Raw genomic sequence first — 27,548 nt, 5'->3', positions numbered from 1 at the left:
TTCATTGAGAAAAGTATCTACTTTGTAGCTACCGTTGATTAAATGCCGGCTTAAATAGTTATCTCTAAAATAGCAAAATTAGAGAATGTGACAAATCTGACATCTACTCTGGCTGAATTTGACAGTTTTGTTCACTGAGGTCCAAGGGTTTTTTGTTTTGTTTTGGTTTTTTTTGGTAAGGTGGAGACCCTGTCTGCAACCTACAAATTTAGATGCTTGGTCTACATGACTGGTAAAATCTAGCAGAAGGGAATTTTGTTCTAATGTTGGCTGAGATTAATATCTCTTTGGGAAAGGAAAATATTACCTTCTCTCACATGTGTGGTACAGCAGTTAGGCCAACTACTGCCCTGTTTTTAACCACCCTTCATGAAGAAAGTTATGGAGAAGGTTGTGATAGGAACATTCTGGTGTTATATGAAGATCTCCAATTTCCTTGAGTGCTTTCACATGGGTTTTCAATACAATTACGGTGCACAGACAACACAATCTCCTCAGTTGGTGCTCGCCTCCTATCAATGGACAGAAGTCAAATGTCCAAGCAGACTTTCTTAAAACTGTCATCAACCACTGAAGCCACAAGTTTTTGTAGATTTTTCTAAGGTCATGACAAGGTTAGATGGGGCAACACTTTAGTGGTTTCGTTCTTTTTCTCAGAAATAATCAAATGGTAGTGATGACTCATCTACCCAGAGGGCAGTTGTCTTGTCCTGGTGTCTAGACAAGATCAGAACACAGATGAGACTCAGTCCTAAAATGGAGGGATGCTGGCTGGGTAGGAGAAGCATCTTGACACCATGTTAGAGATGATGTTAACACTATTACTTTGTTAGCAATACCTTAGGTTTTGTTAGTTGCACAGTTTTGGGATGAATGTGGCTCCCTGTTCATTCCTCAATTCACAGCTAATATCAGGATCAGCCTGATGTGCTTCTTCACCCCCCCCCCCCATTTCCTGTTGGTTAAATTATTACACATGCTTCTCTCTGAAGCAAACAAATAAAATTGTCAACACATTTGAGATATCCAGGTTGAAATGATTTGTACATAGGAGACACTTGAAGAAAAAATAGTTACCTACCATTTTGTAACTGTTGTTCTTCAAAAGTGTTGCTCATGTCCATTCCATTCTAGGTGTGTGCATGCCCACATGCACAGTCATCAGAGATTTTTGCCTTAGCGGTATCTGTAAGGTCGGCTGTGGTGCCCTCTTGAGTGCCATGCTCATGTACTGGTATATTAGGTGCTGCCGGCCCTATCCCCTCTTAGTTCCTTCTTTCCAGCAACTCCAACAGAGGAGCAGGAGGGCAGACAATGGAATGGACATGAGCAACACATCTCGAAGAACAAGTTATGAAAAGGTAGGTAACCATTTTTTTCTCAGAGTGCTTGCTCATGTTGATTCCATTCTAGGTGATTCACAAGCAGTATCCTTGGAGTGGGCTCAGAGTTCACGGTCTTGTGGCTTGCAACACTGCTCTACCAAAACCGCATCATCCCAGGCCTGCTGGGTACATGCATAATGGATTGTGAATGTGTGGCTGGACGACCAGATGGCTGTCCTGCAGATATGCTGGATCAGCACTTGGGCTAGGAAAGCTGCCAAAGAGGCTTACACCCTGGTTGAATGGGCGGTTCCAATTGATGGAGGGGGCACCTTTGCCTGATTGTAGCAGTAGCAAATACAGGCAGTGATCCAAGAAGAAATTCTTTGAGCAGACACTGGATGACCTTTCATTCTGTTGGCCAATGTGATGAACAATTGTGTTGACTTGTGGAATGGCTTGGTCCTTTCAATGTAGAAGGCTAGTGCCCTCCTAACATCTAAGGAATACAACCTATGCTCCTCCTCCAATTTATGCAGCTTTGGAAAAAAGACAGGTAAATATATGTCCTGGCCCATATGAAACTGTGTGACCACCTTGGGCAGGAACACCGGGTGCGGCTGCAGCTGGACTTTGTCCTTGTAGAAGACCATATAGGACAATTCCAAGGGAAGTGCCATAATCTCAGAGACCCTGCGGGCAGATGTTATTTCAACCAAGAACACGACTTTCCAGGAAAGGAGGAGGAGGGAGCAGGAAGCTAGAGGCTCAAAGATGGGACCCATGAGTTGCGACAGCACTAGATTCAGATCCCACAGAGGGATGGGGTCCCAGACTTGAGGGTAGAGACATTCCAGGCCTTTGAGGAACCTGACCATTATGTCCTGAGTGAAAACCGACCTGCCCTGATGCAGAGGCTGGAAGGCTGAAATAGCAGCCAAGTGGACCTTAATAATGAAAGGGATAGGCCTTGGAGCTTGAGATGCAGAAGGTAGTCTAGGATTAACTGCAGAGAGGCCTGCTCAGGCCGAATATCTTTATTTGAGGTCCAACATGTGAACTGCTTCCATTTGACAAGGTAGGTCACTCTGGTGGAGGGCATTCTACTGCTGAATAGGACCTGTTGGACACCGGCCAAGCACTCCTGCTCCTCCGCATTTAACCATGAGGCAGCCAAGTTGTGAGGTGCAGAGCCGCCAGGCTTGGATGTGGAAGACTGCTGTGATTTTGGGACAGCAGGTCCGGCCGGAGCAGTAGCTGTAACAGAGCAGCCACCGAGCGGTCCTCCAGCAGCATGTCAAACCAGTGCTGGCATGGCCAAGCCGGCGCTATGAGGATAACCTTTGCCCTGTCCTGCTTGATCGTCATGAGGACTCTGTTAATTAACGGCACTGGAGGGAAGGTATACAGAAGGGCCCACAACCCCGGGAGCAGAAAAGCATCCAAAAGGGAGCCTTTGTCAATCTCCAGAATCAAGCAGAAAACATGCATTTCCTATTCTGCCTGGACACAAATAGGTCCACCCGGGGAGTCCCCCACCTCTGGAGGATAATGCTGACCACTTCTGGGTGGAGTGACCACTCATGGCGAGATGAGAAGGTCCTGCAGAGGCGATCTGCCAAAATGTTCCTAGTCCCAGGGAGGTGTGTGGCTACGAGATGGATGGCCCGTTGAACAGAGAAGTCTTTGCAAAGGGCTGACAATCTGGCTTTGCCTTGCTTGTTGATATAGAACACAGCCGCTGCATTGTCCATCAGGACCTGGACCATCCTGCTCTTTATGTGAGGCAGGAAGGCGTGGCAGGCCCAGCGTACCACTCTGTGTAGGGAGCGATAGTGACTTGACCAACAACCTTGCGTGCTGAGATCAGGCTGCCACCACACTTGATCCCCGGACCTGACCTTTATTAGCTAGTCATTGAGGTACGGGTAAATTTGAAAACCTTAACGTCACAGGTAAGTGGCCACTGGCACTATGTGAACACTCTCAGGGCTGACAAAAGACCAAAGAGCAGTGCCGTGAATTGGAAATGGCACTGGCCCAACACAAAAGGAGGAATTGTTGTGTCCTGGAAAAATGGAAATATGGAAATGTGTGTCCTTCAAGTTGAGGGTGGCCAGGGAAAGCATGTGGAACTTCAACTTTCTGAGGTGCTTGTTGAGGCGTCACAGGTCCAAGATGGGTCTGTGGCCCCCTTTCACTTTCAGGATTAGAAAATAACAGCAGTAGAATCCTTCCCCCCTCATCTCCAGATTGCCCCCATTCTGAAGAGGTTATCTACCTCCTGGAGGAGGAGTTGCTCATGAGAAGGGTCCCTGAAGAGGGACGGAGAAGGTGGGGTAGAGGGAGAGTCAGCCAAGAACTGCAGGGTGTAGCCCAAAGATATTATGTTAAGCACCCAACGGTCTGAGGTCAGCCACAACCAGGCTGACTGGAAGGGGCACAGGCAGTTGAGGAAAGAGCAGGAAGGTGGATCCTGGGATGTGACTGGGGCACCATCCTCGAGCGTGCCCTCAAAATGCATGTTTCTGGCTTCCATCGTTCCTGGAAGGGCCAGACTGAGCAGATGACTGGGAAGACGAAGGGTGTCATCATTTAAATCCCTTGTCTCTGTCCTTTTTCCTATAGGTGCTCAACCGGGGAGTCCCCTAGGACCTGGACGGAGGAGGCAGAACCTAAGAACTATATACAAAGGAGGTAACAATAGCTGTTAAAAACGGCTAACACTCTTGCAGTTCAAGATGAGGCACTCTGACTAACTGTCGCAGGCAGTAAGAAGGAACTCAGAGGGCGTAGGGTCGGCAGCGCCTAATATACCAGCGCATGAGCACGGCATTCAAGAGGGTGTCACAGCCAACTCTACAGATACCGCTAAGGCAAAAATCTCCGATGACTGTGCATGTGGGTGTGCACACACCTAGAATGGAATCTACATGAGCAAGCACTCAAAGAACAACAGTCTGATGTTTTAGGATGCAGAAAGTGGCCCCACCTACTTAACTGAGTTTGACCATTGGGAGCATAAAACACCTATTCTCCAAACTTTGTAAAGGGATGCAGTTCACTCTGAATAGAATTCAAAGGATTGATTTTGAGCTACAAAATCATAAATGGTCTGAGTCCTAGCTACTTAAGGGAATCGCTTCTTCCCCACACGTAGCTGGGACAAACTCAGATCAGTAAAGATGGTTCTGTTAACACACTCTAAAATATGAGCTTTTTGGGGACTGAGTTAAGGCATTTTTGTGGAAAAGCCTTGACTCTGGAATTCAATTCTCTCATTGATCCAACAGAGCCTGAAACTTTCCAGACATAGTGCAAAGCTCATCCATTCTCTCAGGGCTCTGTTTCTTGGTGGGAAACAGCCTGCTGCATCTGGAAACAGCCTATTTAGGGCAGATGACGGTAAACATACCTTTCAGGAAAATTTTCAAAATTAATAAAAAGTATATCATGGGGACATGCTATCAGTAAACATGGGGCCAAGTGAAATTTAGAATTGGACCCAAATATGAACTTCCAGCACTCTATGGTGTCTGGATTCATTGTTCAAGTTTGGCTGATTATAGAGACAGGCCTTACTGGCAAAGATAGGTCCCAGATCTAATTATAAAATCTAAAAATAATTAAATTCAAACATTTCAGTATATTTGAAAAGAACTACATACAACCCTTTATAGATAACGCTGTGCTATATACCTTATAAACTGGCTAAATAAGCTGGAAGTATTGCGAATGATTCGAGCAGCCTGGGATTCTTCGTGTTGGCACCTTTGTAATGTTAGACCATCATCCATATGTCCTTCTTGGTGTAATATAACCTATGGAATGTAAAAATAAAATCATGTTTGGAGGAAAATGTGCAATTGAAAATACAAAGCCTATAATTAGGCAAATAAATTGCATTTGGCAGAAACAATATTTCAAATGTAATTTTAATACTTTGCACCTCTTGCTTCAATATTGTGCTAAAATCTGTTACCTAATTTTGAATTACATATAGTACTTATATAATAGCTGAAATCCACTTTGTCCAGGAACTTCTAATACTGATAATTTGCCTATAACAATAATGCATAACGAATTTCTCAGTCTTTTCTAGCAAGATCACTTAGAAAAGGGAAAAGATCACTTAGAGAGATTATTAGTAAACCTTTGAGATTCTTTAAGCTTCCTTTTAAAGATAAGATAAAAAAATTTCAATGTAAAAACAAAGATGCTTTCCTTTCTAAGCTCTATCTTGCAGGAAAAGAAGGACTGAATTTACTATTTTAAGAATGACAGGAAAACCAGTTACAGTGATAAACATCTTTAAGACATACTACCCATCAAGGGAAATGATGTTTTGAAAGCATCAACATGTACCAAAAACTTCTCCTGATTCATCTAACCATTCTTACATTGACCTGGGTTCCTGATGGATCACCAAACTGAGCATGGTCAGTCCAGGCCTTTCTAGATGGAAGACCTCAAAGAAACACTTAGGAGCTTCAAGAAGTGGTACTGATGTTTTAGTGGGTCTTACCTCTGTCCTTCAACTATTCCCCCACCGTAATAGCACAAGATGAGAGAACACCATGCTGACTTTTGAAGATGTAAAGCCCAGGTTCATTTGGAGTCATTAAAGTCCATTGCACTTTTTGCCAGAGTAGTATGATTTACCGTCCCAGCTCAATTTTAGCCCCAGTAATTACATTCAAACTATCTGAATACCCCTTTCCTCTTAAGGATGGCTGAAATGATTAATATCAGTTTGCTGAGTTTGTAAAGCGATATAGGATCCTTGAGGGTGTTAAATATATATTTAATGCCCCTGTAAACATAACCATCGATGGATGATCACAATGCGTCAGTCACTACTAGCTGTAAATCATAATTTTACTCAACACTTGCTAGCATCTACTGAAATAATTTTGCTTTCAAATATTGAATATCTTGCAAAAAGAATGACACATGGAGGTTACTTAATTCTTTTGGCACCAGTTCCATATCATTGGTCCCTAACACAACATATTCATTTTCTCATTCGCACAATGTGTTCCAATTGTACAATCTACCATAACAACTCTATCAATAACTTGGGAAAATGCTATAGATAAACTATGTTAATTCTAACTCCATTATTCTTAGCAAAATGTACATGGACTTTGAGAAAAAGAGGGGGTCATGTGCCTCCGATTAAAGAAATCATTTAAACGCATCTCTCCCTTATAATGGAAGGTCAAGAGTGAGATCTTCTAAGATTTTTGGGAATTAAAGAGAATGCCTCAGTACAAGGATTGCCCTTTCTTTTCATCAGCTCAGATTTAAGTATCTCAGTCTGTATTTTAAGTGATATCAATATTATCTGGATCCCTACCTCTTCACTACGCACTTTCTAGTAAACTGAATCATAAAAGGGGAATACTTTCTACATCCATTATAAGAAGTTTCTAGAACTGCTCCTTGAAATTAAAGTGCCAACAGACTTCCTGATCTATGAACTAACTAAATCTTGTCCTAATCTGTGCCTGTGTTTCTCCAGCAGCAGATAGGATGCAACGCAAAAAGAAAGCACCATAGATAGATGCTGCATGTTCTATCTTTCATATTCTTTTCTCTCCCCTTTATGTGTGTTTTCTTCATTTTGTATTAAAGGAAACAGGATCAGGCTTCAAACAACAAGAGCAAAAACAGCTCAACAGCTGGTGGAGGGGACTTGATCACAAATAAAGAGCATCGTGTTGCACCAGCCTGAAGTGTCCCTGAGTCTCTGAGAAGAGGGGGTGAAGGGCCGAACTGGAGGGGCATGGCATGCACCCCGTTACACTCCTACTATGTTCAATGGGAGTTTAAGGCACTCAACACCTCAACATTGTCAGGATGAAAGGCAATATGACCCAGTCGATCTCTTACATCTTTAATTTCTATGATTTTAGCTTATACTTTTATTTTTTTTAAATGCTTACCTTTCTTTTCAAGGGTCCTAAACGTGGTGCTTTAGCATCCTGTGCTTGATAAGTCAGCCACAATGCACCGCTTACATGCTGGACAAAACAAATGGAATCACCATACTTTATTTCGGCGACTCCCATACCTTCTATGTCCCGTTTATGAACAGATTCCAGTTTTTCCTTTAGTTTAAAAAAACATAAAACAAAAAAAATGCAAAAGTATTTAGTTTAATCTCAATAGTGCAAAGATAAACGCTATACTCACTAATGTTGATTAAAGCCTATACTATTCACTTTGTTAACAGATGTAGCTAAAAGTACACCTTTACATAATTTATGCCTTGATGTTACCAAATCAATGGGTTACGTTCTATCCTCAGAAAAAATGTTTATTTTAACTCGTTTCATTATTATAACAATTCTTCAGCACAACAACCAAACAATTAAATAAATAAGCCCATAAGTTAAACTTTTGTGAGGATTTACTCAAAGCTAGCATTACATGTATGTTAACGCCCCCCCCCCCAAAATAGAAAACAATTCTAGTTCATTTTTTATTCAAAGTGAATAAAGCAACGCCCCATCTACTCTGCAGCAGACACTGATTTCTGAAGTGTTCCTCCAATATTAAATTCATTTAATTTTCAATGTGATTTTTTAATTTAAAACTGTATATGTAGAGAAAGTTGCTTGGGATTGTGGGATAAGCAAATTAGCTGATTATTTCCTCTACAGTGATCAGCAATTAATTAATTAATAATGACAAATTTAGAATTAGCACCCATGTGAGATTAATGGGAATTATTCACATCTTTCCAACTATTGTATAGTGCTTTTTGGAAACTCAGGCTACCACTAGACCACTTTACATTCAGTTCACAACTGAAAGGTTTTCTTCCCAACCTCCATGGTGGGAAACAAGGGTTTTTTTGTGTTTGTTTTTTAAATGAAAGTTTGAATGCCAGTGTACAATTCTGGAGCAAGAAGTGGATTCTGAAGCAAATTCTATGACTGCAGATCTCATATTTCAGTGCATTGTAAAAAACAGGTATAGGAACTATGTATCTAAATAAGTACTATAGTAGTAGTATCTATACTCTCTATATAATATTGTTTAACAGTATTACATTTATATGCATTTTGCTTATTTTATTATTATTCAGTAAATGTTTTAACATTTGTTATGGAGGAAGATTAACAACTTTCCTCTAGTTACAGATAACATTTATAGTTCAGTTAAGTGGTTGATTCAATGTCACGTGGAAGCCCAACGTGGAAAGAGGGGGTTCTGAAAGTTCAACAGCCCAAACGTACAAGGGAGTTCAATAATCAGTTGCTGCATTGACCCAATCCATATATATGGTACACACACTAAGGAAAGAGAGTTACAAAGAGACTGATAACATGAATTAAGAAAATTGCTGTTGTGATTATAGATTGAGCTCATTCGTCAACTTAATTTACGGTATAGTTCTTAAAATAGATTTTTATTTTTTTTTACACTTGGACTAAACAGATTTAAGATTAAATGTCCAAGTTGCTAATGTCATCTGCAAGATTGCCCCCCACTCTTACTGCATTTCACTAAAAGCATTTCACTCTTTATCAAAAAAGTATTAATACTTCTGTGAATGCAATTGTAGCAAAGCAGATAGTGTTGCTGTAGATAGATTAAGCCAGCAATTCCATCATGCCGCATATTCAGATCTAGAGGCAGAGAGTGTGTATTTCCAAAGTCACATTTAGACTCATTGGTACATTAATCACTAGGTTAATTATAAACAATTTTTCATCAATATTTATTTATTTATGAGGACAACCTCCCCCCCCCACCCCAATCACAAAATATAGATCTGATTTCTGGTGTCAGGCAAAATGGATCCTATGGATCTAACTCGGGGGGGGGGGGGGAGACGCAATCTTGCAGATGACATCAGCAACTTGGACATTTAATTTTATGACTTTTAAAAAAAATTAATACGTGGACTGAGCATTTCTGATATTTACAGTCTTTCTAATGTTACCAGGGTTAGGCCAGTCAATACTTCAGGCACAGACAGACCCACCAATGTTACTAAGATTATGTTTACTATTAATGTTCCAGTGATGCAAGGATGAAGCACAAGGTATTTGTCCTCTCTAAAATTCTGTGACAATACCAAATTAGGCCCCAGGAAATCAAGATGAGTCCTTTACCAAGGCCTGGCTCAGGGTTTCCACTTGTTCCCCATACGGTTAGGCAACAGGCAACCTTCATTCACTGTCTTCCCTAATTCCTTCCACAAAACAGGTCCTTAACAAACATGAGTTCTACCTAGATAGGTATTTATATATTTTGGGTACATTGATAAGCCTGACTCATTCTTCTCTGTGCGCCAGAAGTCAGAGCAGAGAAGTTAAGGATGGTGGTGGGCTGGGAAGAGGACTTCACACTGAATTAGTGGTCTCAGAGCTGAGTAAATCAACTGAATGGTTTTGTAAGGGTCCCAGATTTGCTCAAACTCACAATGAGAAAGACAAAGTAAGAACTGCCACCAGGGCCAGCTCCAGGCACCAGCCCAGCAAGCAGGTGCTTGGGGCGGCCAAGGGGAAGGGGCGGCAAGTCGTGCTGTTCGGTGGCAATTCAGCAGTGGGTCCCTCTTGGATGGAAGCACCTGCCGCCGAATTCCCGCTGAAGAAGAAAGCGGCACGGTGGAGCTGCCGCCGGAGTGCCACCGATCGCAACTGCGATCGCGGCTTTTTTTTTTTTTTTTTTACCGCTTGGGGTGGCAAAAACCCTGGAGCCTGTCCTGACTGCCACACTAGACAATATCAATAGACCATATAGTCTAGTATCACCTCGCTGATAATGGTCAATGTTGGAAACTCTGGGGGAAGACCTAGCCTTCTGTCTGCCTCCAAATTCATGCAATACACATTGCTTAATATATTGCAATGTGTTGTATCCACTGCATGATTACTTAGTCCAGGCCAGGACATCAGCTGACCCTTTGTGGTAACACTGTACAGCATAGGCTATTTTTCTCAATCTGGGAGCTAGAAAGTCAGGAAGAGCTATAGTAACTGTGTTTGTCCAGCACCCTGGATTTAAAAAAAATCCCTTTGTGTTTACTGAAGTTAAATCCTGTCTCTTTCCCTTTGTAACATAAACCACATGTCTGTGGTTGGAAGGTTTATTCTGATCCCAGTGCCCAAACAGCCTATGTCCTTGAGTATAACAACAGCACTTGAATTTTTTTTTATCTTACCTCTTTGAAGTCAAGATATTGAGATATTAAAAATAGCTATTAAACATGAAGTGCATTTAATGATGTTTGCCATAACTATGTTAATTCTCTTTTCACTTGCATGGAGCTGCCACATTTCAATGTCAATTTAAGCCTGAATAGACAGCATTGCAATGCCAAGATTAAATGAAATTACCATATACTCCTTGGGGATGCCATTACAATGTCAAAACTATGGGAAAATGTCAGATCAAGTTTATGGAGATTGTACTATGATGTCCAAATGAGATGAAATTTCATCTCATTTCAGTGCATATTTACGGTGAGGACATTATGACGTTATGAACTTCTGAAGAGAGTATAATACAATGTCACAAATGAAATAAAATAATTTTGGTGCCAATTATTAATATTAGCTGATTAATTGCTTCATGTTTGCACAGCACTTTAAACATTGTAAGGACTATAGTACTAACTCTGTGAAGCTTATGCCAAAGGAAACAAAACTACTTCAGTACAAGCTTAAAGGGAGCATGTTATGATGTTGAAATCAAGCTATGTTAATACAACATCAGCTATCAAAATAAAATATTAAATTACGTTATACTGACCCTCTAACTGTGTCCTTGTTAATGATATTAAGCCACAAAACAAAGTTTTTCTACCTCATAAATACACAACTTGAATTTTGGCTTTTTTAGATCAATTCTTATTTTAACAGTTGTGACACTAGGTAACGCCCCCAGCTGTTTTGTTCCTTGGAGGCTGGCCAGTTTCCCTATGATTTCAGCTAAGCCACTTGGTTTCACTCTCAAGGGAAGAGGGATGTTTTCTAGAAGCTGAAAGGGTAGACAGGTCAGGATTCTTGGCAAAAGCCTGGTCTCTCTTTAAGTATTTATACAGACCCCATCACATGGTAGTGCCTAAGCACTTCCCCCTGCAAGGAACACCCTTCTCTTCCCTCCTCATAACCTGTGCTCAGGTTGCTTCCCTCAGGACAGGAACCAGTCAGGCTGAGGAAAACAAGTCACACCAGGAGGTCTGGCTGGTGGCAAAGAAAAAAATCAGCAGTTAACCAAATGGAAGAGTAGAGAGGGAAGGCTGACAGAATGGAGGAGGGTAAGCTGTATGATGCAGTCAGTATATTGGAAGGAGGGGCAAATTCTTTCAAAAATCTGGGGAATAGACTAAGGGAAAGTTGGGTATTCTCACTTCCTAGAGTGGAGCAGTACCGTGAGTGGTGACAGAGGAGAGGCTTGTGTTATGAAGGGAGAGACAGGAATGTGATTGGAGCTATGTTGACTCATCTGTAGTCCTTCTGTAAAGAGCAGTAAGGAAAGGTCCTTAGGGTTAAGTTCACCCATCCGTAAAAATGATTAGGTAGATTAGACAATAATTAAAATGGTATCTTCACCTGCTCCATTTCTCCCTTTATTAACAGTACTTGGCAAAAGTTAAAGTGACTTGACAAAAGCAGAGGCCTGCAGTCCAGGATTATAAAAAGAATAGCATGATCAAGCCAGCTCACTAAGCCTCTGGGTGCACCTTGTCAATGCCTATTTATTGCTGCTGCTGAATACTTCAGTCCTATAGCTCCATGTCCCTGAAGTCAGAAAATACAAAGCTTGAAATCTACTTTCTAATTTGAACATTTGGAAACTATCATATAAAAAGAAATCTAAAGTACCTATTTCATTATCTTCTACCAAAAATGAATTAAGCTTTATGATAACTGTTAAACTATTACAGCATCCTAATGCCATTTTAATCCCCAAAGATAGCTACACCCTGGCAGATATGTAGAAACGTAGCCAAATTCTACTGTGTGAGTCATCTGTTACTTTTAAATGCATTAGAATGTTATTTATTTTGACTCTGATGTTAATAATTTATTTTTATCTTTATATACTGTTAAGAAAATAAAACCTGAAGTATAAAATATGAACTCTGAAATATTAAAAAAAAAATAAAAAAGAAACAAAAATATTATTTTCAAATTAATCCTAGTTCTTCTATAGTTGTGCTCAGAAAGTCTTATAAATGGCAGCTGAGCTCAGCTTAGCAGAGTAAGTACTGTGCTAGAATGGGAACATCCCATCTCAAAACAGGATTCCACCCACTAGCTGTAGGGAAACTGTTGCCTCTCCAGTCACAATAGAATATTTCCCTTAAAATATATAGGCTGACATTTTAAAACTTAGGTGCTCAAAAGTGGGCCCCTAAATCCATATTCAGAACTTAAATAATAGTCTGATTTTAAAACTGCTGGGCACCTGAAGTTCTCATTAACTTCTGTGGGAGTTATGGATGCTCAATACCTCAGAAAAAAATCAGGACAAAGTAGGGCTGCAGGAAATGATACGTTTGAAAATGTTATTCATAATGGCCACAGAAAACAGATAAACTTGTTAGTGTATCTGTCATTAATATCTTTTCAGTCATCTTCACTTAAAGCAGTACAGTTGCCTACAAAATTCTCTCACAACATTTATATATTAATTTAATTTTTCTATAAGGCCCAGACTTCTTCATCTTTGCTCTATTTCTATATGGACACATTCAGAAAGAATCTAATATGAATTCACATTTTAAAAAATTATTCCTAGTATTAGAGATGCTTGTGTAAAAGCAATTGAGTTAGTGGAAATGAAGTGCATTGTGAATGTGCAAAGCTGGGAGAGAAGAAAAGTCCTAAACAGGCTCCCAGACCAGGAGGAATGCAGTTCAGAGGACAGAAGCCTAAATAATAACAGTGATGGTAATGTGAGGCAAGGTTAAGAGAAAAGGGCTTATTTATTCAGAAAAAAATAAACCTGAAGGGGAGACATGATACCTGTCTATAAAAAACACAAAGGGGTATTTATAAGGAGCTCAGAAATTATTATTCTTACTTATCAAAAAGTATAGAATAAGAACTAATAGGTAAGGTTACCTCAGTATCTGCAACATTCCCTTGAGCTTCCCCATACTTACTATAGGAAAGACTGTGGATATGGAGGCTAACTTCAAGTATTTACTTATCTAAGGTGATTGTCAAGTGTTCAAAATGTCTCAATCATAGTATTAAAGAATATATCTGGGAAAATACAGGCTAAAAGATAGCAGATACTTCAAGGAGTTATGCAGTGGGTGAAGTTGCCACAGTAAATTGCAGCATTGTCAGTACTGGAAATACCTGAGGCTAGACCACATATCCTGCTGCACTGTCCGACTATGCCGGGAGGAGGACAGGAGGCCTTGTATGTGGTTTTAATTATTGCAACTTTATATTTAAATATCTGGGTGTACCTGGGAGCTAAAATGATACAGTGCAGGTAATTCCATATACTTGGGGTGCTGCTGTCAAACCTTCCATTTTCCAGTCCTGGTCCCACACATCCCAATGCTGGAACCCCCACTCCTCTCATATAAGCGTAAGGGGGGATATAAAGAAGGGGGAGGGTTGACTCCCTGCCGTACTAATCATAGAAGCCCCAAACCCCCTTTCTTTGCTCTTTTAAAGGATTCCTCCTTTAAATCATTTACCACTAACATGGTCCCAGAACTGCTCTAGATACAAATACCTCCCACCTTCAGTCAGGTGGTGGAGTGTAGTGTCCCTCCCCTTCCCCCACCCCCAACCTGGTCTGGCTGTACTGCTTCCTGCCTCTTTACCTCCTTACTACCAGCCTGCCAGACAAGCCCTGCTGCAATTAAAGGGGGCAACTCACCTTTGCTGTCCACTGGACAAAATCCCCCACCACTTGATACGCAGTGTGGGCAATATCATAAATGCAATTCACATTGCATAGCCTCTATATACCAGAAGGGGCTGGAAATTTACTTAGCCAAATATCCAGTGATCGGAGGACAGGCTAATTCCCTGCTAACCTGTTAGTCTGACTCCATTGGTCAAAAACACTGTTCTCATGTTTTTTTAAAAAAGCAGTATCTGCCTTAATATGACAGCAGCTTTCTGTCTATCAAGGATGGTTTAGGGAAGAGGTTCTCAAACTACTATTTTTTTCATAGTTCAGATCACACCTAACAGAGAAATTCCCTCATGCATCTTCATGATCACATAGACCACTTGGCCTCCCATTTCCAATCACATCATCATTGTGGCAACTACAACAATTGCTTATATTAAAAAGTAGTATCAGGAAAGTATTTATGTATTTTTAGCTCTCCTTGGAATAATAAATGTTTGACCTTCTGGAAATCAGTTAATCACACTGCCTACTTCTGTTTTTCATCTCCTCTCCCTCTCCCATCTGTACTGTTTTTCTCAACTGGAAATGAGGAAAAATGCTAGCGCCACATGATTAGTTAGCAGCTCACTATAGGTCACAGTTTGAGAACCTGTGGTTTAGAGACTGACCAACTAGGTACCTGGGTTGAAATGCTTCACTTGCGATGCCACTACTATCTATATGACTACCTAAAGTGAGAACCAGGGCAGAATTTGTCCCAGTGAAATTAATCCTACCATGATACACAGTAAGAATGACTCTCTTAATGAGGTTCCTTCCAATTTAAATGGTTCTATGATCATATCATCTCTAGAATAATTCTATCTAAAGATAGTCTGTCATCTTTTTTGCCTGTTAATAATTTTTTCCAATAATTTTTTAATCTCAGTTTGTTCAACATAGTGTCAAATTTTTAAGATGCAAAAAACACACTACCATCTTCAACCAGAGTTACTTATTCCTGTATTTGTATTCAAAATCACTGTCAATTGCTTCTTCCTTTAAATAATTCTCTAAGATGCTGGAACCTATTTTGATCTAGCATTTGAGAGCTTCATAATTATTTACCTTTGATGCTCTAAAACAAAAGGAAGTAGATTTTGTGTCTGATTTCCCTCTGTCTAAAAGTGAAAGACCTTGTTCTTCAGTAAGTGCCAAGTACTGTCCTGTTGTAATGTGTCGAAGGCGGAAAGGTTGTCCCCACTTGATGTAACTGCCACTCCAACTAAACAAACAGATAGCAAAGATTAATCTCCAAATTACATGAAAAGAACATTTCCACTTTGAGCTTAAAAGACCTGCTGAAAATTCTAAAAAAACATCATATTCACAAACAATTCTGCCTAGATATCATATTTTCAATATTTCTCTGCACCTTTGTATTATTACAGATTTCTTTTTATTAATATTAATAGATGGACTAAAATAAGTCAAGTAGCAGGGGAAAATATTTAAATCAAGCTATACCTCTAGATAATCCATAGCAGAAGATCTGATCAAACTCCTAGTAATTTAGTGGGAGCTACAAACAACACTGACCCAAAATTACAGTACCTTATACGAAGGGGTTCCACTCTCCACAAGGATCTTGCACGAACACCAGCTCCTCCTGTTTCATACAATACCCTCCTGCAGACAGATTGAAAAGATCATCTCCTTGTGGTTACTTATAATACAAGGATTTTATAACTTATTACATTACCGAACAGTTTTTCCAGCCACGTTAAGTGGAAGCAAATGGAGACCAGATTCCTACTCATCAACTGCACTGTCTATGTAAGAGTTTAAGTTGATCCATAACCATCTGATTTTTGTTGTTGTTAAATTTGTAGCGACTATAGAACAGTATCTCTCTTTCCTCAGCTACCTCCTTCTTAGGTGCTGATAAAAAATGTTCGAACTTCAAAAACACCAGATCAATTTTATGTCACTTGATTGTTCACAAATATCTCTAATTCATAGAGTTCCCCAGTCACAAGTATAAATTAATAAGGCTGTATGTATATAGAAGTACAATAGTAAACATAATTACAGATAACTGAACACATTCAGGAGCTGTAACTTACAGCGACCTGGGTAATCAGAATATCAATTTCAGGGTTTGAAATTCATTTCTAGACCAATATCTGCATTTCAGAGATGGTACATATAATCTGTACATACTCACAAATAAAAGTACTTTAATGTACTGTAATTCCAATTATATGTTGTGAGACAGTTATTACAATGCTATCTGTATGAATATTGCATTTTTATTGCTAGAAAGACTCAGCCCTTGCATTTACTAAAGGGAAACACTGCCTAAAAATATGAAAGAAAAATGTTGAATAAATAGCCCTCACAAAAACACTTAATTTAAGGAGTTAAGAACAATACAATAATTTTAAAAAGATAGACTATCTCAAATGAAAGATAAACATAACACCAATAGCCCCTGTCCAACCATTCAGGAAAAGGTATGAAGTAAACAGTTTGGCTTCATACTATCCCTTGAAGGTCAACTGATTCAGGTTCTGCCAAATCAACAGGGGCTAATGAATTCCCGAGTTAAGTCCCTCCATTCCCTGTCACCAGCCTCTAAGCTCTCAAATATCAGGACTGTTATCTTAAAGGCATCAGCTGTTCTCAAATGCTGTGCTGGTGCATGGGGTAAGAGGCAGTCCCTCAGGTAGGTAAAACTAGCCACATAAGACTGAAAAGGTAAGTATCAGCACTTCAATTTGCACCCGCAGATTTACTAAAGATATTATTTTTGGAATTTGATGGTGGTCATTGCTATATTTCCTTTTTTCCAGTCAATGATTGGGCTCTCAGGAAAGATTTATGCAATTATTACTGTGTGTATACTTATGGTATATGGAGTAACAAAGCACTGTATTCAAATATCATTCTGCTGTGCTGGAAGATGACTTATTTAAGGCTTATGCCTTAGGCCTGGTCTACACTATGACTTTAATTTGGATTTAGCAGTGTTAAATCGCTTTAACCCTGCACCCGTCCACACAACGAAGCCATTTATTTCAAAATAAAGGGCTCTTAAAATCAATTTCTGTACTCCACCCCGACGAGCGGAGTAGCGCCAAAATCGATATTGTCATTTCGAATTAGGATTAGTGTGGCCGCAATTCGATGGTATTGGCCTCCGGGAGCTATCCCACAGTGCACCATTGTGACCGCTCTGGACAGCAATCTGAACTCGGATGCACTGGCCAGGTAGACAGGAAAAGCCCCGCGAACATTTGAATTTTATTTCCTGTTTGCCCAGCGTGGAGAGCACAGGTGACCACAGATAGCTCATCAGCATAGGTAACCATGCAGGCCGATAATCGAAAAAGAGCACCAGCATGGACCATACGAGAGGTACTGGATCTGATCGCTATATGGAGAAAGGATTCAGTGCTAGCAGAACTTCGTTCGAAAAGACGAAATGCCAAAACTTTTGAAAAAAATCTCCAAGGGCATGATGGAGAGAGGCCACAATAGGGACTCAGATCAGTGCCGTGTGAAAGTCAAGGAGCTCAGACAAGCCTATCAAAAAACAAAGGAGGCAAACGGTCACTCCGGGTCAGAGCCGCGGACATGCCGCTTCTACACCGAGCTGCATGCAGTTCTAGGGGGGGCCGCCACCACTACCCCACCTCTGACTGTGGATTCTGAAGTGGGGGTAATCTCATCAGCTACACCTGAGGATTCTGCAGATGGGGAAGAGAAGGAGGAGGAGGAGGAGGACGAACTTGTGGAGAGCACACAGCACTCCGTTCTCCCTAACAGCCAGGATCTTTTTCTCAGCCTGACTGAAGTACCCTCCCAATCCTCCCTGCACGTAACCAGCAGCCAGGCGATTTGCCTCAGCCTCCCACCCCACCATAAAGGTCTCCCCCTTACTTTCACAGAGATTGTGGAGCGTACAGCAAGCAGCAATAACAATGGGGATATTGGTTTGGCTGAGGTCAGATGGAGTCAGTAGCGATCTCCAGCGACTTTTTAAATGGCCAAATGCACATTCTACCACCATTCTGCACTTGCTCAGCCTGTAGTTGAACAACTCCTGACTCCTGTCCAGGCTGCCTGTGTATGGCTTCATGAGCCATGGCATTAAGGAGTATTCTTGGGGACCCAGCCTAACTATTGGCATTTCAACATCCCCAACGGTTATTTTCTGGTCCGGGAAGTAAGTCCCTTGCTGCAGCCGTTTAAACAGACTAGTGTTCCTGAAGACGCGAGCGTCATGAACCCTTCCCGGCCAGCCCAGGTTGATGTTGATGAAATGTCCCTTGTGATCCACAAGTGCTTGCAGCACCATTGAAAAGTACCCCTTGCGGTTTATGTACTGGGTACCCTGGTGCTCCGGTGCCAAGATAGGGATATGGGTTCCATCTATCGCCCCACCACAGTTAGGGAATCCCATTGCAGCAAAGCCATCCACTATAGCCTGCACATTTCCCAGAGTCACTACCTTTCGTAGCAGCAGCTCAGTGTTTGCTTTGGCTATTTGCATCACAGCAGCCCCCACAGTAGATTTGCCCACTCCAAATTGATTCCCGACTGACCGGTAGCTGTCTGGCATTGCAAGCTTCCATAGGGCTATCACCACTCGCTTCTCAACTGTGAGGGCTGCTCTCATCTTGGTATTCTGGCGCTTCAGGGCAGGGGACAGCTAGTCACAAAGTTCCATGAAAGTGCCCTTACGCATGTGAAAGTTCCGCAGCCACTGGGAATCGTCCCAGACCTGCAACACTATGCGGTCCCACCAGTCTGTGCTTGTTTCCCAGGCCCAGAATCGGCGTTCCACGGATAGAACCTGCCCCATTAACAACATGATTTCCAAAGCACCGGGGCCCGCGGTTTGAGAGAATTCTGCGTCCATGTCCATGTCCCCATCACTCTTGTTGCTGCACTGCTGTCGCTGCCTCCTCCTTGCCTTGTTTTTCTGGTCCTGGTTCAGCATAAACTGCACGAGAACGTGCGAGGTGTTTACAATGTTCATGACTGCTGTCTTGAGCCGAGCTGGCTCCATGCTTGCCGTGGTATGGAGTCTGCAGTGTTCAGCCAGGAAAAAAGGCGCAAAATGGTTGTCTGCTGTTGCTTTCATGGAGGGAGGGGTGAGGCTGTACCCAGAACCACCTGCGACAATGTTTTTTGCCCCATCAGGCACTGGGATCTCAACCCAGAATTCCAATGGGCGGGGGAGACTGTGGGAACTATGGGATACCTATGGGATAACTACCCACAGTGCAACGCTCCAGAAATCAACGTTAGCCCCGGTACATGGACGCACACCGCCGAATTAATGTGCTTAGTGTGGCCGCATACATTTGACTTTATACAATCTGTTTCCAAAATTCGAATTATATAAATTCGGATTAATCCCGTAGCGTAGACATACCCCTAGTCTTTATCATCTTTATTTTAAGGTATATTTAATTGTTTTTAAAACATCAACAAATTAACAATTGATTAAGTATGTTAATTATGAGAGTTCTGAAAGAGGGAGTATGAGAATTAAGGGACTACTCAACATTAATGCTTGATTCATATCAAGTCCTAAGTGTGTCAATTAAAATTTCCAGTTACTGATTCTTTTGTAGCTTTCACACACTTGTGGAAGGTAATCTGTGTGGTTTGTTTTTTTCTTTCATTCTCAAGTGGGAGAAGGCAACAGGAAAGCGTAAGAAATGCAAGAGTGTAGTCAATAATTTGTATTTGTTCAAAGGACCACACCAAACAGCAGAAGTGTTTCCTTTATTAATATGAATGATTGAAACTATTCCAAAAAAATCACAGAGGGGTTAAAATTGACAGACCTAGAATAGTGGAACAAAAAGACCTCATGACGGGTCCACTTGGTTAGAAGATTAAAAATCTGAAAGTTTGACAGTCAAATTCAAATTTGATCCTTGTAACATGATTTGGTTTCCATTTTACAAAGTATTATTTAACAGGGCAGTTCAGACTGGTTTGTTTTAGGAATATTTATCTTTTAAGATTACTGACTTCCAGGGTCAAGCTGGCCTTTACACTGCAATGGTAAATATTACAACACTTCTGGTGCTTGGATGAAACGACAGGAGTGATGCTCAGAAAATTGCTTACGCAAACCAAATCTTATTCCATTTACCTTTGCAGAGGGAAGACCTGCTCAGCCCTTAAGGGGGGATGGACTTTTTCTTTATTTACATTTAGTTTTCTGTTTTACAACAGAGTATGCAGCAAAGTAGTTTAACTACCCCTAAGTCTACAGAATTCCTGCTCTGACAAGCCTGTTAAAATATTATAAACCCGTGTACAAGTTACATCCCATTGACTAGATAATATCTTTTAAACTGAAGTTATATTCAGAAATGTGACTAAATTGGCATTGTGGGAACCATATAATTATTGTATCCTATGATTTTCACATTGAATCTGTTTACTATTGTTTTTATTTGCCCAACTGTCAGGCCTGCACACTCAACTTGTGATCTTTGTGTGCATTTTCACTTGCAATAAAGATTCTGCAGATCCAATTCTGTCCACAGTCACAGCATTCAAACCAACTCAGATGAAATTTCCACAAGTGCAACTGAGGACAGAACTTGACCATGCAACTGGAAACTGGTTTATACTACCACTGATTAGGTACAAGCTAGAAATCAGTCAAGCTCGTTTTCTTACAACAGTGTAGGCTCTGTAGTTCTAAACAAGATAAAAGAGTAGCAAACTTTTGGCCACTAGTAAAAGCAGAAAGAATAGAGAACACACACGAATTAGACCTGCTGAATAAGAACGTGCCATTTTTACATAATCACTTTTCTGAACATAACTGTTCTTTAAACATAACCATTCCATTAACAAAAAAAATGAGATGATAATTTCCCTGATGCTGTCTTCCCAAAGCATTCCTAATAAATCTGAGGCAAAAACTATGTGCTACCATGTTAAAAATAATGTGAGCAGTGTGATGAATAGTGTGCTTCAACAGTATCTGTCCCAAGATGCACTTGGAGAGCTGTATTTAAGCATTGTTTATCAGCAGTCTTTAAAGGTCTGTAAGCAACTTGAATATCTATCATTTCCTAAATGACAATAAATGAAAAAAAAATTGACAAAGAGGTATGCGAGGTGGAATAAATAGTTAAGTAAAGTATTCTCACCACAACATAGGATCCCAACTCCATTGAGTTTGAATATTGTCCTCACACTTGTGATTTCTCCTTTAACTTACACTAAACATGTGAGACCCGAGAGCTTTCCCTTACAGCATCAGAACAAAAAACAACAAAGAGTCCTGTGGCACTTTATAGACTAACAGACGTATTGGAGCATAAGCTTTCGTGGGTGAAGACCCACTTCGTCAGACGCATGTTTGACCCATGAAAGCTTATGCTCCAATACGTCTGTTAGTCTATAAGGTGCCACAGGACTCTCTGTTGATTTTTACAGATTATACTTTTTACAGTATATTGCTAAGCACAAACCTGTATTCTGTCTACCCACACAAAGCCAAATCCCCAAAATATTACTTGACCTGTTTTGTGATTTTAACAGCAACATGAAGATATTATTTATGCACTTCATTTGCTTGCATCTTAGGGGAAAAAAATGAAATTTTCTTTGCTTAATAATGATAGCATTTAACTAGTTCTAATTAGGCTGTGAAGTTCACACATATAGGTGAATGGGATCTGAGAAGAACAAGGATCACATTGTGCTGTTGTTTCTTGCTTACCGACATTTTATGCAAGATTGGATTATCAGAGAAGTAGCCCTTCTATTATTCTTGACAATGAAAAAAATATACAATTTTCTTTTTACTGAAATTTTAGAATTTGCAGAATATTGTATAATGTAGTAAAAAAATCTCAAGGATCAGTCATTTTTCCACTGATGCATTTTTTTCTCATCCCTGATGTTCAGTCAGGCGTTTGGTTGTTCCCCACCACACCCTCACTGTTGTTTGTTTGGGGTTGTGGGGGGGGGGGCGGGGGGGGATTTGCTGTGTGTGTTTGAACAAGGAATTATCAACATCATTGAGACTGTTGCAGCAACACACAGAGATGCAGCTCTCAGACCCCTATGTTTTGATCAGGCAGGAAGAATGTGCACTGGGCTGTCACAAAGGGTCAGTTCTATTAATAGTAACACAGGAATTTCAGGTTGTCTGGAATAGGTTGAGCAAGTGGACTGTAATACTCAAAACCCTTTTCTACAAGCAATGTACTGTGGACCAAAGTGATTTTCAGTCTCTCTTATGTAGTTCTTACTAATTAATTTTGCTGACTCTCTTTTTTCCTACATCTGTTCCTATTTTTCAAATTTATTTTGTTTTGTAGAATCTATGTGTGATTGTTCTGAACATAAAGCAGTTCAAACTGGATACTAATGTTTATTTTTTCTGAAATCCTGATGATGGCAATGCAACTCCAAACAAATCTCAGTACATTATATCACTGCTGTGGGTAAACTTCAAAAACTATTCCAGATGGCATTCCTAGTCAGATGGGAATTTCTCCTGTTCTTGAAATACCAATTTGTAATGAGCTGGTCTTGCTTCATTAACATAAATAATAACTTTTTCAATTGTACCACTGTATTTATACAGTGTTTTCAGAACGCATATAAAGCTGCCTGTTGAAGCAGGAACACTGGGGAGTATTAGACACTTGCCAAACATATATTTAAAAATAAAGTGAGAGAGAGACACATACATAAGATAAGAAGAAGCCTAATGACTGCACGACACATTTTCATGTTTTTAGTGAAATAATAGCAAGAAAATTAGTCCCTGTGATTTCTCTACATACTGAACAAAATTGTGCCATTATTTACACCAGTGCAACCCCACTAACCTCAGTGAGATTGTAAGAGTATTATGGAGGTCAAAGTTTGCCCCACTATCAGTACCAGGCATTCAGAAATTGTATAAAAGTTCTGCGTGTTTGTGCGCACACACACACTTTACAGTTTTATATTTACTCACACAAAGAAAATACTGAGAAAAAAAATTTACTGACAAGTGAAGCTGCACTTCGATTTTCAGGGGGAAAAAAATGTTTAAAAATCCATGCTCACTCACTTCTGCTGGGAATCACTCTGGTCTGTAGATGGGATTGTCAAACACTCATCATGGCCATGAAAAAAACGTACTACATGCCCACCAAGTAGATATCCTGGAAAAGAATCATATTACCTAATTAACTTATGGAAACATTGATAAAAGCAATAATATTTGTGAAGTCCACAGTTGTAAAACCTGGATTTAGTCAGTATTTTATCAGCAGTGAAATTAAATAAGTACATACAATAATTTGTATGACATCAAATGTATTACGTTAGTATGATATTGTTTTCAACAAAAAAAGTCTGCATTGAAACTGAAGATGAAAAAGAAAATAAAGTATCCCAGACATTTAAGAGCTAAATTAGGATTCAGAGATAGGCAAGTGGAAATTAAAGCTTCCATAATTACTATTGTTTTGAGTGGCATTTTGAAGCAAAAGCGTAGTCAAATGCATACTACTATAGTTTTGAGATAGAAGTGAGTGTTCTAAATTATTGAAATTTAAATGTCTACCATACAAAATGTCTTGTTAAGTGAAGCTATCAGCCCGTTTTGACATTTATAATGTGTGTCAAAATCAAAACTGCATAGCAATAGAAGGTGATTGGGGCAGAGAAAAACACTTAGCTATTCTGTAGATTTAGATTTTAATGGAGGCTCTTTCCAACCCATTTAACACAAAGACTGCAGGTCAAATGTAGGCAGTTTGCCACACAGCACAAAAGAAGAAACATGATTAATCAACATCTTACTGTGAACTGTTCTAACGTCACCAGTCAAATCTGTGCTTTTTAGTTTTTTAAAAAGAACACACCAGAAAAAATGGGGGAAAGGTTAGAGCAGCAGTTCTCAAACTGTGGGTCGGGACCCCAAAGTGGGTTGCGACCCTGTTTTAATAGGGTTGTCACGGCTTGCGTAAGACTTGCTAGGGCCCAGGCTCGGGACCGAAGATGAAGCCAGAGCTCCACCACCCAGGGCTGAAGCCCTCACTGGTGGGGCTCAGATTACAGGTCCCCCGCCTGGGTTTGTTTGACAGTGAATCATTGATATCTACTCTGAGAATGATCTTTTAACCAGTTTTGCACCCACCTTCCAGAAATTTCATCTTGTTTGCTTATGAGAGTTTCATTTGGGGCTGTGTCAAAAGCCTTACTAAGATCAAGCTATATCAGATCTACTGCTTCCCCCCCATCCACTAGGCCACTCACCCGGTCAGAGAAGGAAATTAGGTTGGTTTGGCATGTTCTTGACAAATCCAAACTGGCTATTCCTTATAAACCTATTGCTTAATAATTTGTTCCTGTATCTTTCCAGGTAACAAAGTTAGGTTGACTCATCTTTTTGTTCCCCTTTTTAACCACAGGTACAGTTTGCCCTTCTCCAGTCCTCTCAGGCCGCATGAGTTTTCAGATAATTGCTAATGGTTCCAAGATTGTTTCAGCTAGTTCCTTAAGTACCCTAGGGTGAATTTCATCAGACCCTGCTGATGTGAATATATTTTACTTATCTAAATATTCTTTAACCTGTTTTCCCCTATTTTGCCTGTGTTCCTTCCTCCTTGTTAATACTGTGTTGAGTATCTCGTCAACATTCACATTTTTAGTGAACCCTGAAGCAAAATAGGCATTAAACACCTGAGCCTTCTTGATGTCATTATTAGCTCTCCTTCCCCGCAATGCAGAATATCTACACTTTCCTTCATCTTTCTCTTGCTCCTAACATATTAAAGAACCTCTACTTCTTGCCTTTTATGTCCTTTGCTAGGTGTAACTTATAGAAATTTAGAAATTAATGGAGATATCCCATCTCCTAGAACTGGAAGGGACCTTGAAAGGTCATTGAGTCCAGCCCCCTGCCTTCACTAGCAGGACCAAGTACTGATTTTGCCCCAGATCCTCAAGTGGCCCCCTGAAGGATTGAACTCACAACCCTGGGTTTAGCAGGCCAATGCTCAAACCACTGAGCTATCCCTCCTTTCTGATTTTGTCCTTACATGATTGTGCTATTCTTCTTTACTCATCCTTAGCCATTCATCCTTGTTTCCACATTTTGTAGGATTCTTTTTTGATTTTCAGGTCATTAAAATGATCCTGATGGAGCCACACTGGCCCTCTTATTATTCTTCCTATCTTTTCTTTGCATCGGGATAGTTTGCAGTTTTGCCTTTAATACTATCTCCTTGAGAAACTGCCAGCATTCCTGAACTTTTTTTATCCCTTAGATTTTCTTCCTATATAACCTTACCTACCAGTTCTCTGAGTTTGTTAAAGTCTGCTTTTGTGAAATCCATTCTCCTTATTTTGCTGCTTTCACTCCTTCCTTTTTTTTTTTTTTTTTTTTTTGGAATCATGAAATCTATCATTGCTTGATCATGTTTACCAAATTGCCTTCAACCTTTCGATTTGCAACCAATTCCACCCTGCTGGACAGATACAAGTCTGAACTGGCTCGCCCACTGGTTCCTTCCTCCACTTTGCAAAAGTATATATATTCTTGATGTATCATGCAACACCTCCTCCCTTCTTCCTGCTTGTCCTTCTTGGACAAGCTATAATACTTATAGCAGTCACGATATTGATCCCACCAAGTCTGTGTAGCACCAATTAAGTCACAATTTAGCGTATATACTAATAGTTCCAGTTCGTCCAGTTTATCCCCATACTCCTTATGACACTCTCCACAGTGTCTGCACCAGGAGAGTTCTTCCTGGATAGATGAGAGACTTTTAGGTCTCCTATAAGCAGCGCTAGCCTTTTTATCTAACATAAAGAAGCTAGAGAGACCCCATATTTTTGCATTTAAGATGAGTAGGCATTTGCAGATCCCTGTTTCATCAGGATTTGAAAGGATATCTTTGTAAGAAGAATCAATAAGAAAACTCTGGAACACCAGAAAGAAAGCCTTGAATAACTTGATAGTAGTGACCCAAAGATAGATTGATGCTACATGTGATATATTGATTTCGATATGTAAATGGCCAAGTTTTAAAAATGTGACCTCCGTTTAAATAGGTGCACCTGCCTGCATGTACATTTTTCTAACACTACCGATAGACAGGTGCTATAGGCTTGCTGTGTATATGCACCCTCATATGCAAATGATAGAAATGCAAATTTTCAAACAGGTGAATGTAAAAGTGCATAATTAAATAACTGGACACATCGGAGGTTTACACAAACATACAGATATTTGCATGTGTAATCCAGATATCCATACTACACTGAGGTATTAACAAACCTGAAATGTATGCACACCTTTGTGAACAAAAGATAAACCTAGGACCAGAATTTCTCACACTTAGAGATGCAAGTGATTATGCCTGAATAACTAATGGGCAAAGATGCATACAGAAATAATTGAAGCCACGTTTGAAAATCTGGCCCACTTATTCTGATATCAAGTATACTCTTTTCCAAAATACTGGAAAATAACCTTTTTGATAGAAAATTTTTGCTATAAAATTAACAATACTAATAAAGCATTAACTGAGCCATTGAAAGTTAATGCCATATTTTATAATTAGTCCACAACATCCTGTGACAGGGCACCTTCTCAGGCTCACCAGCCTCGTCTGCTTTTTGCCTTGGCGAGACGGCCTTGGGTAAAATAGTCCCTCTTGGTAGCACAGGGGAAGTCCCTTCCTTCTCTCCACCAGTCTTTTTAGCTTGTTTTTCTCCCTTATTGGAGGGAATGCATCCTCCCCTCCTGGAGAGGCTCCCTGTCTTGCTGCTCCTGACCTACTGGCAGCAGGACTCCTCCTCTCTCTCGCCTTTTCCCTCCTCCCAACAGGGGAGGGTTTAAAAAGGTCTCAGGCAGCCCTTAGTTGGAATCAGCTGATCCTAATTGACCTCAGGTAACTCCCTTCCAGCTGATCCTAATTGATTCTCTGGTAGCCCCTTCTCAGCTGAACCTGATTGACCTGTAGTTACCCCTCCTCAGTTGATAAGGAGGAGGGCCTTTTAAGCCTCTGAGACTGTTTTCTACTCTGCCCCTGCAGCTGTCCGTCTTGAGTTTATCACGATCCTTACACATAAAGCATGATTTTATGAGATTATTTCCATTCATCTTTTTTTTTTTAGTACATGCTCAGACTGCAAAACAGACTCTCTCTAATAGGCGTTCAGTATCAGGGGGTAGCCGTGTTAGTCTGTATCTACAAAAACAACAAGGAGTCTGGTGGCACCTTAAAGACTAACAGATTTATTTGGGCATGAGCTTTCGTGAGTAAAAACCTCACTCCTTCGGATGCATAGAGTGAAAGTTACAGATGCAGGCATTATATACTGACACAT

At 40.4% G+C, this 27,548-nt stretch overlaps 1 protein-coding gene across 1 annotated transcript in view; it reads right to left on the bottom strand.

The window, feature by feature from the left end:
• Window positions 1-27,548, bottom strand: part of RYR3 (ryanodine receptor 3) — a 563,198-nt gene that overhangs the window by 385,392 nt on the left and 150,258 nt on the right. Inside the window, exons 11-15 of the mRNA XM_034768994.1 lie at window positions 23,272-23,365; window positions 15,771-15,845; window positions 15,285-15,441; window positions 7,274-7,438; window positions 5,025-5,146 (exon numbers count right to left, since the gene is read on the bottom strand). Coding sequence (XP_034624885.1) covers window positions 5,025-5,146; window positions 7,274-7,438; window positions 15,285-15,441; window positions 15,771-15,845; window positions 23,272-23,365 — 613 coding nt within the window. The remainder of the gene's footprint in view (window positions 1-5,024; window positions 5,147-7,273; window positions 7,439-15,284; window positions 15,442-15,770; window positions 15,846-23,271; window positions 23,366-27,548) is intronic.

The sequence above is a fragment of the Trachemys scripta genome, chromosome 4 (assembly GCF_013100865.1).
Source record: "Trachemys scripta elegans isolate TJP31775 chromosome 4, CAS_Tse_1.0, whole genome shotgun sequence".
Lineage (NCBI taxonomy): Eukaryota > Metazoa > Chordata > Testudines > Emydidae > Trachemys > Trachemys scripta.
Note: the sequence above shows the minus strand (reverse complement) of the source record. Positions and strands in the feature narration are given on the sequence as shown.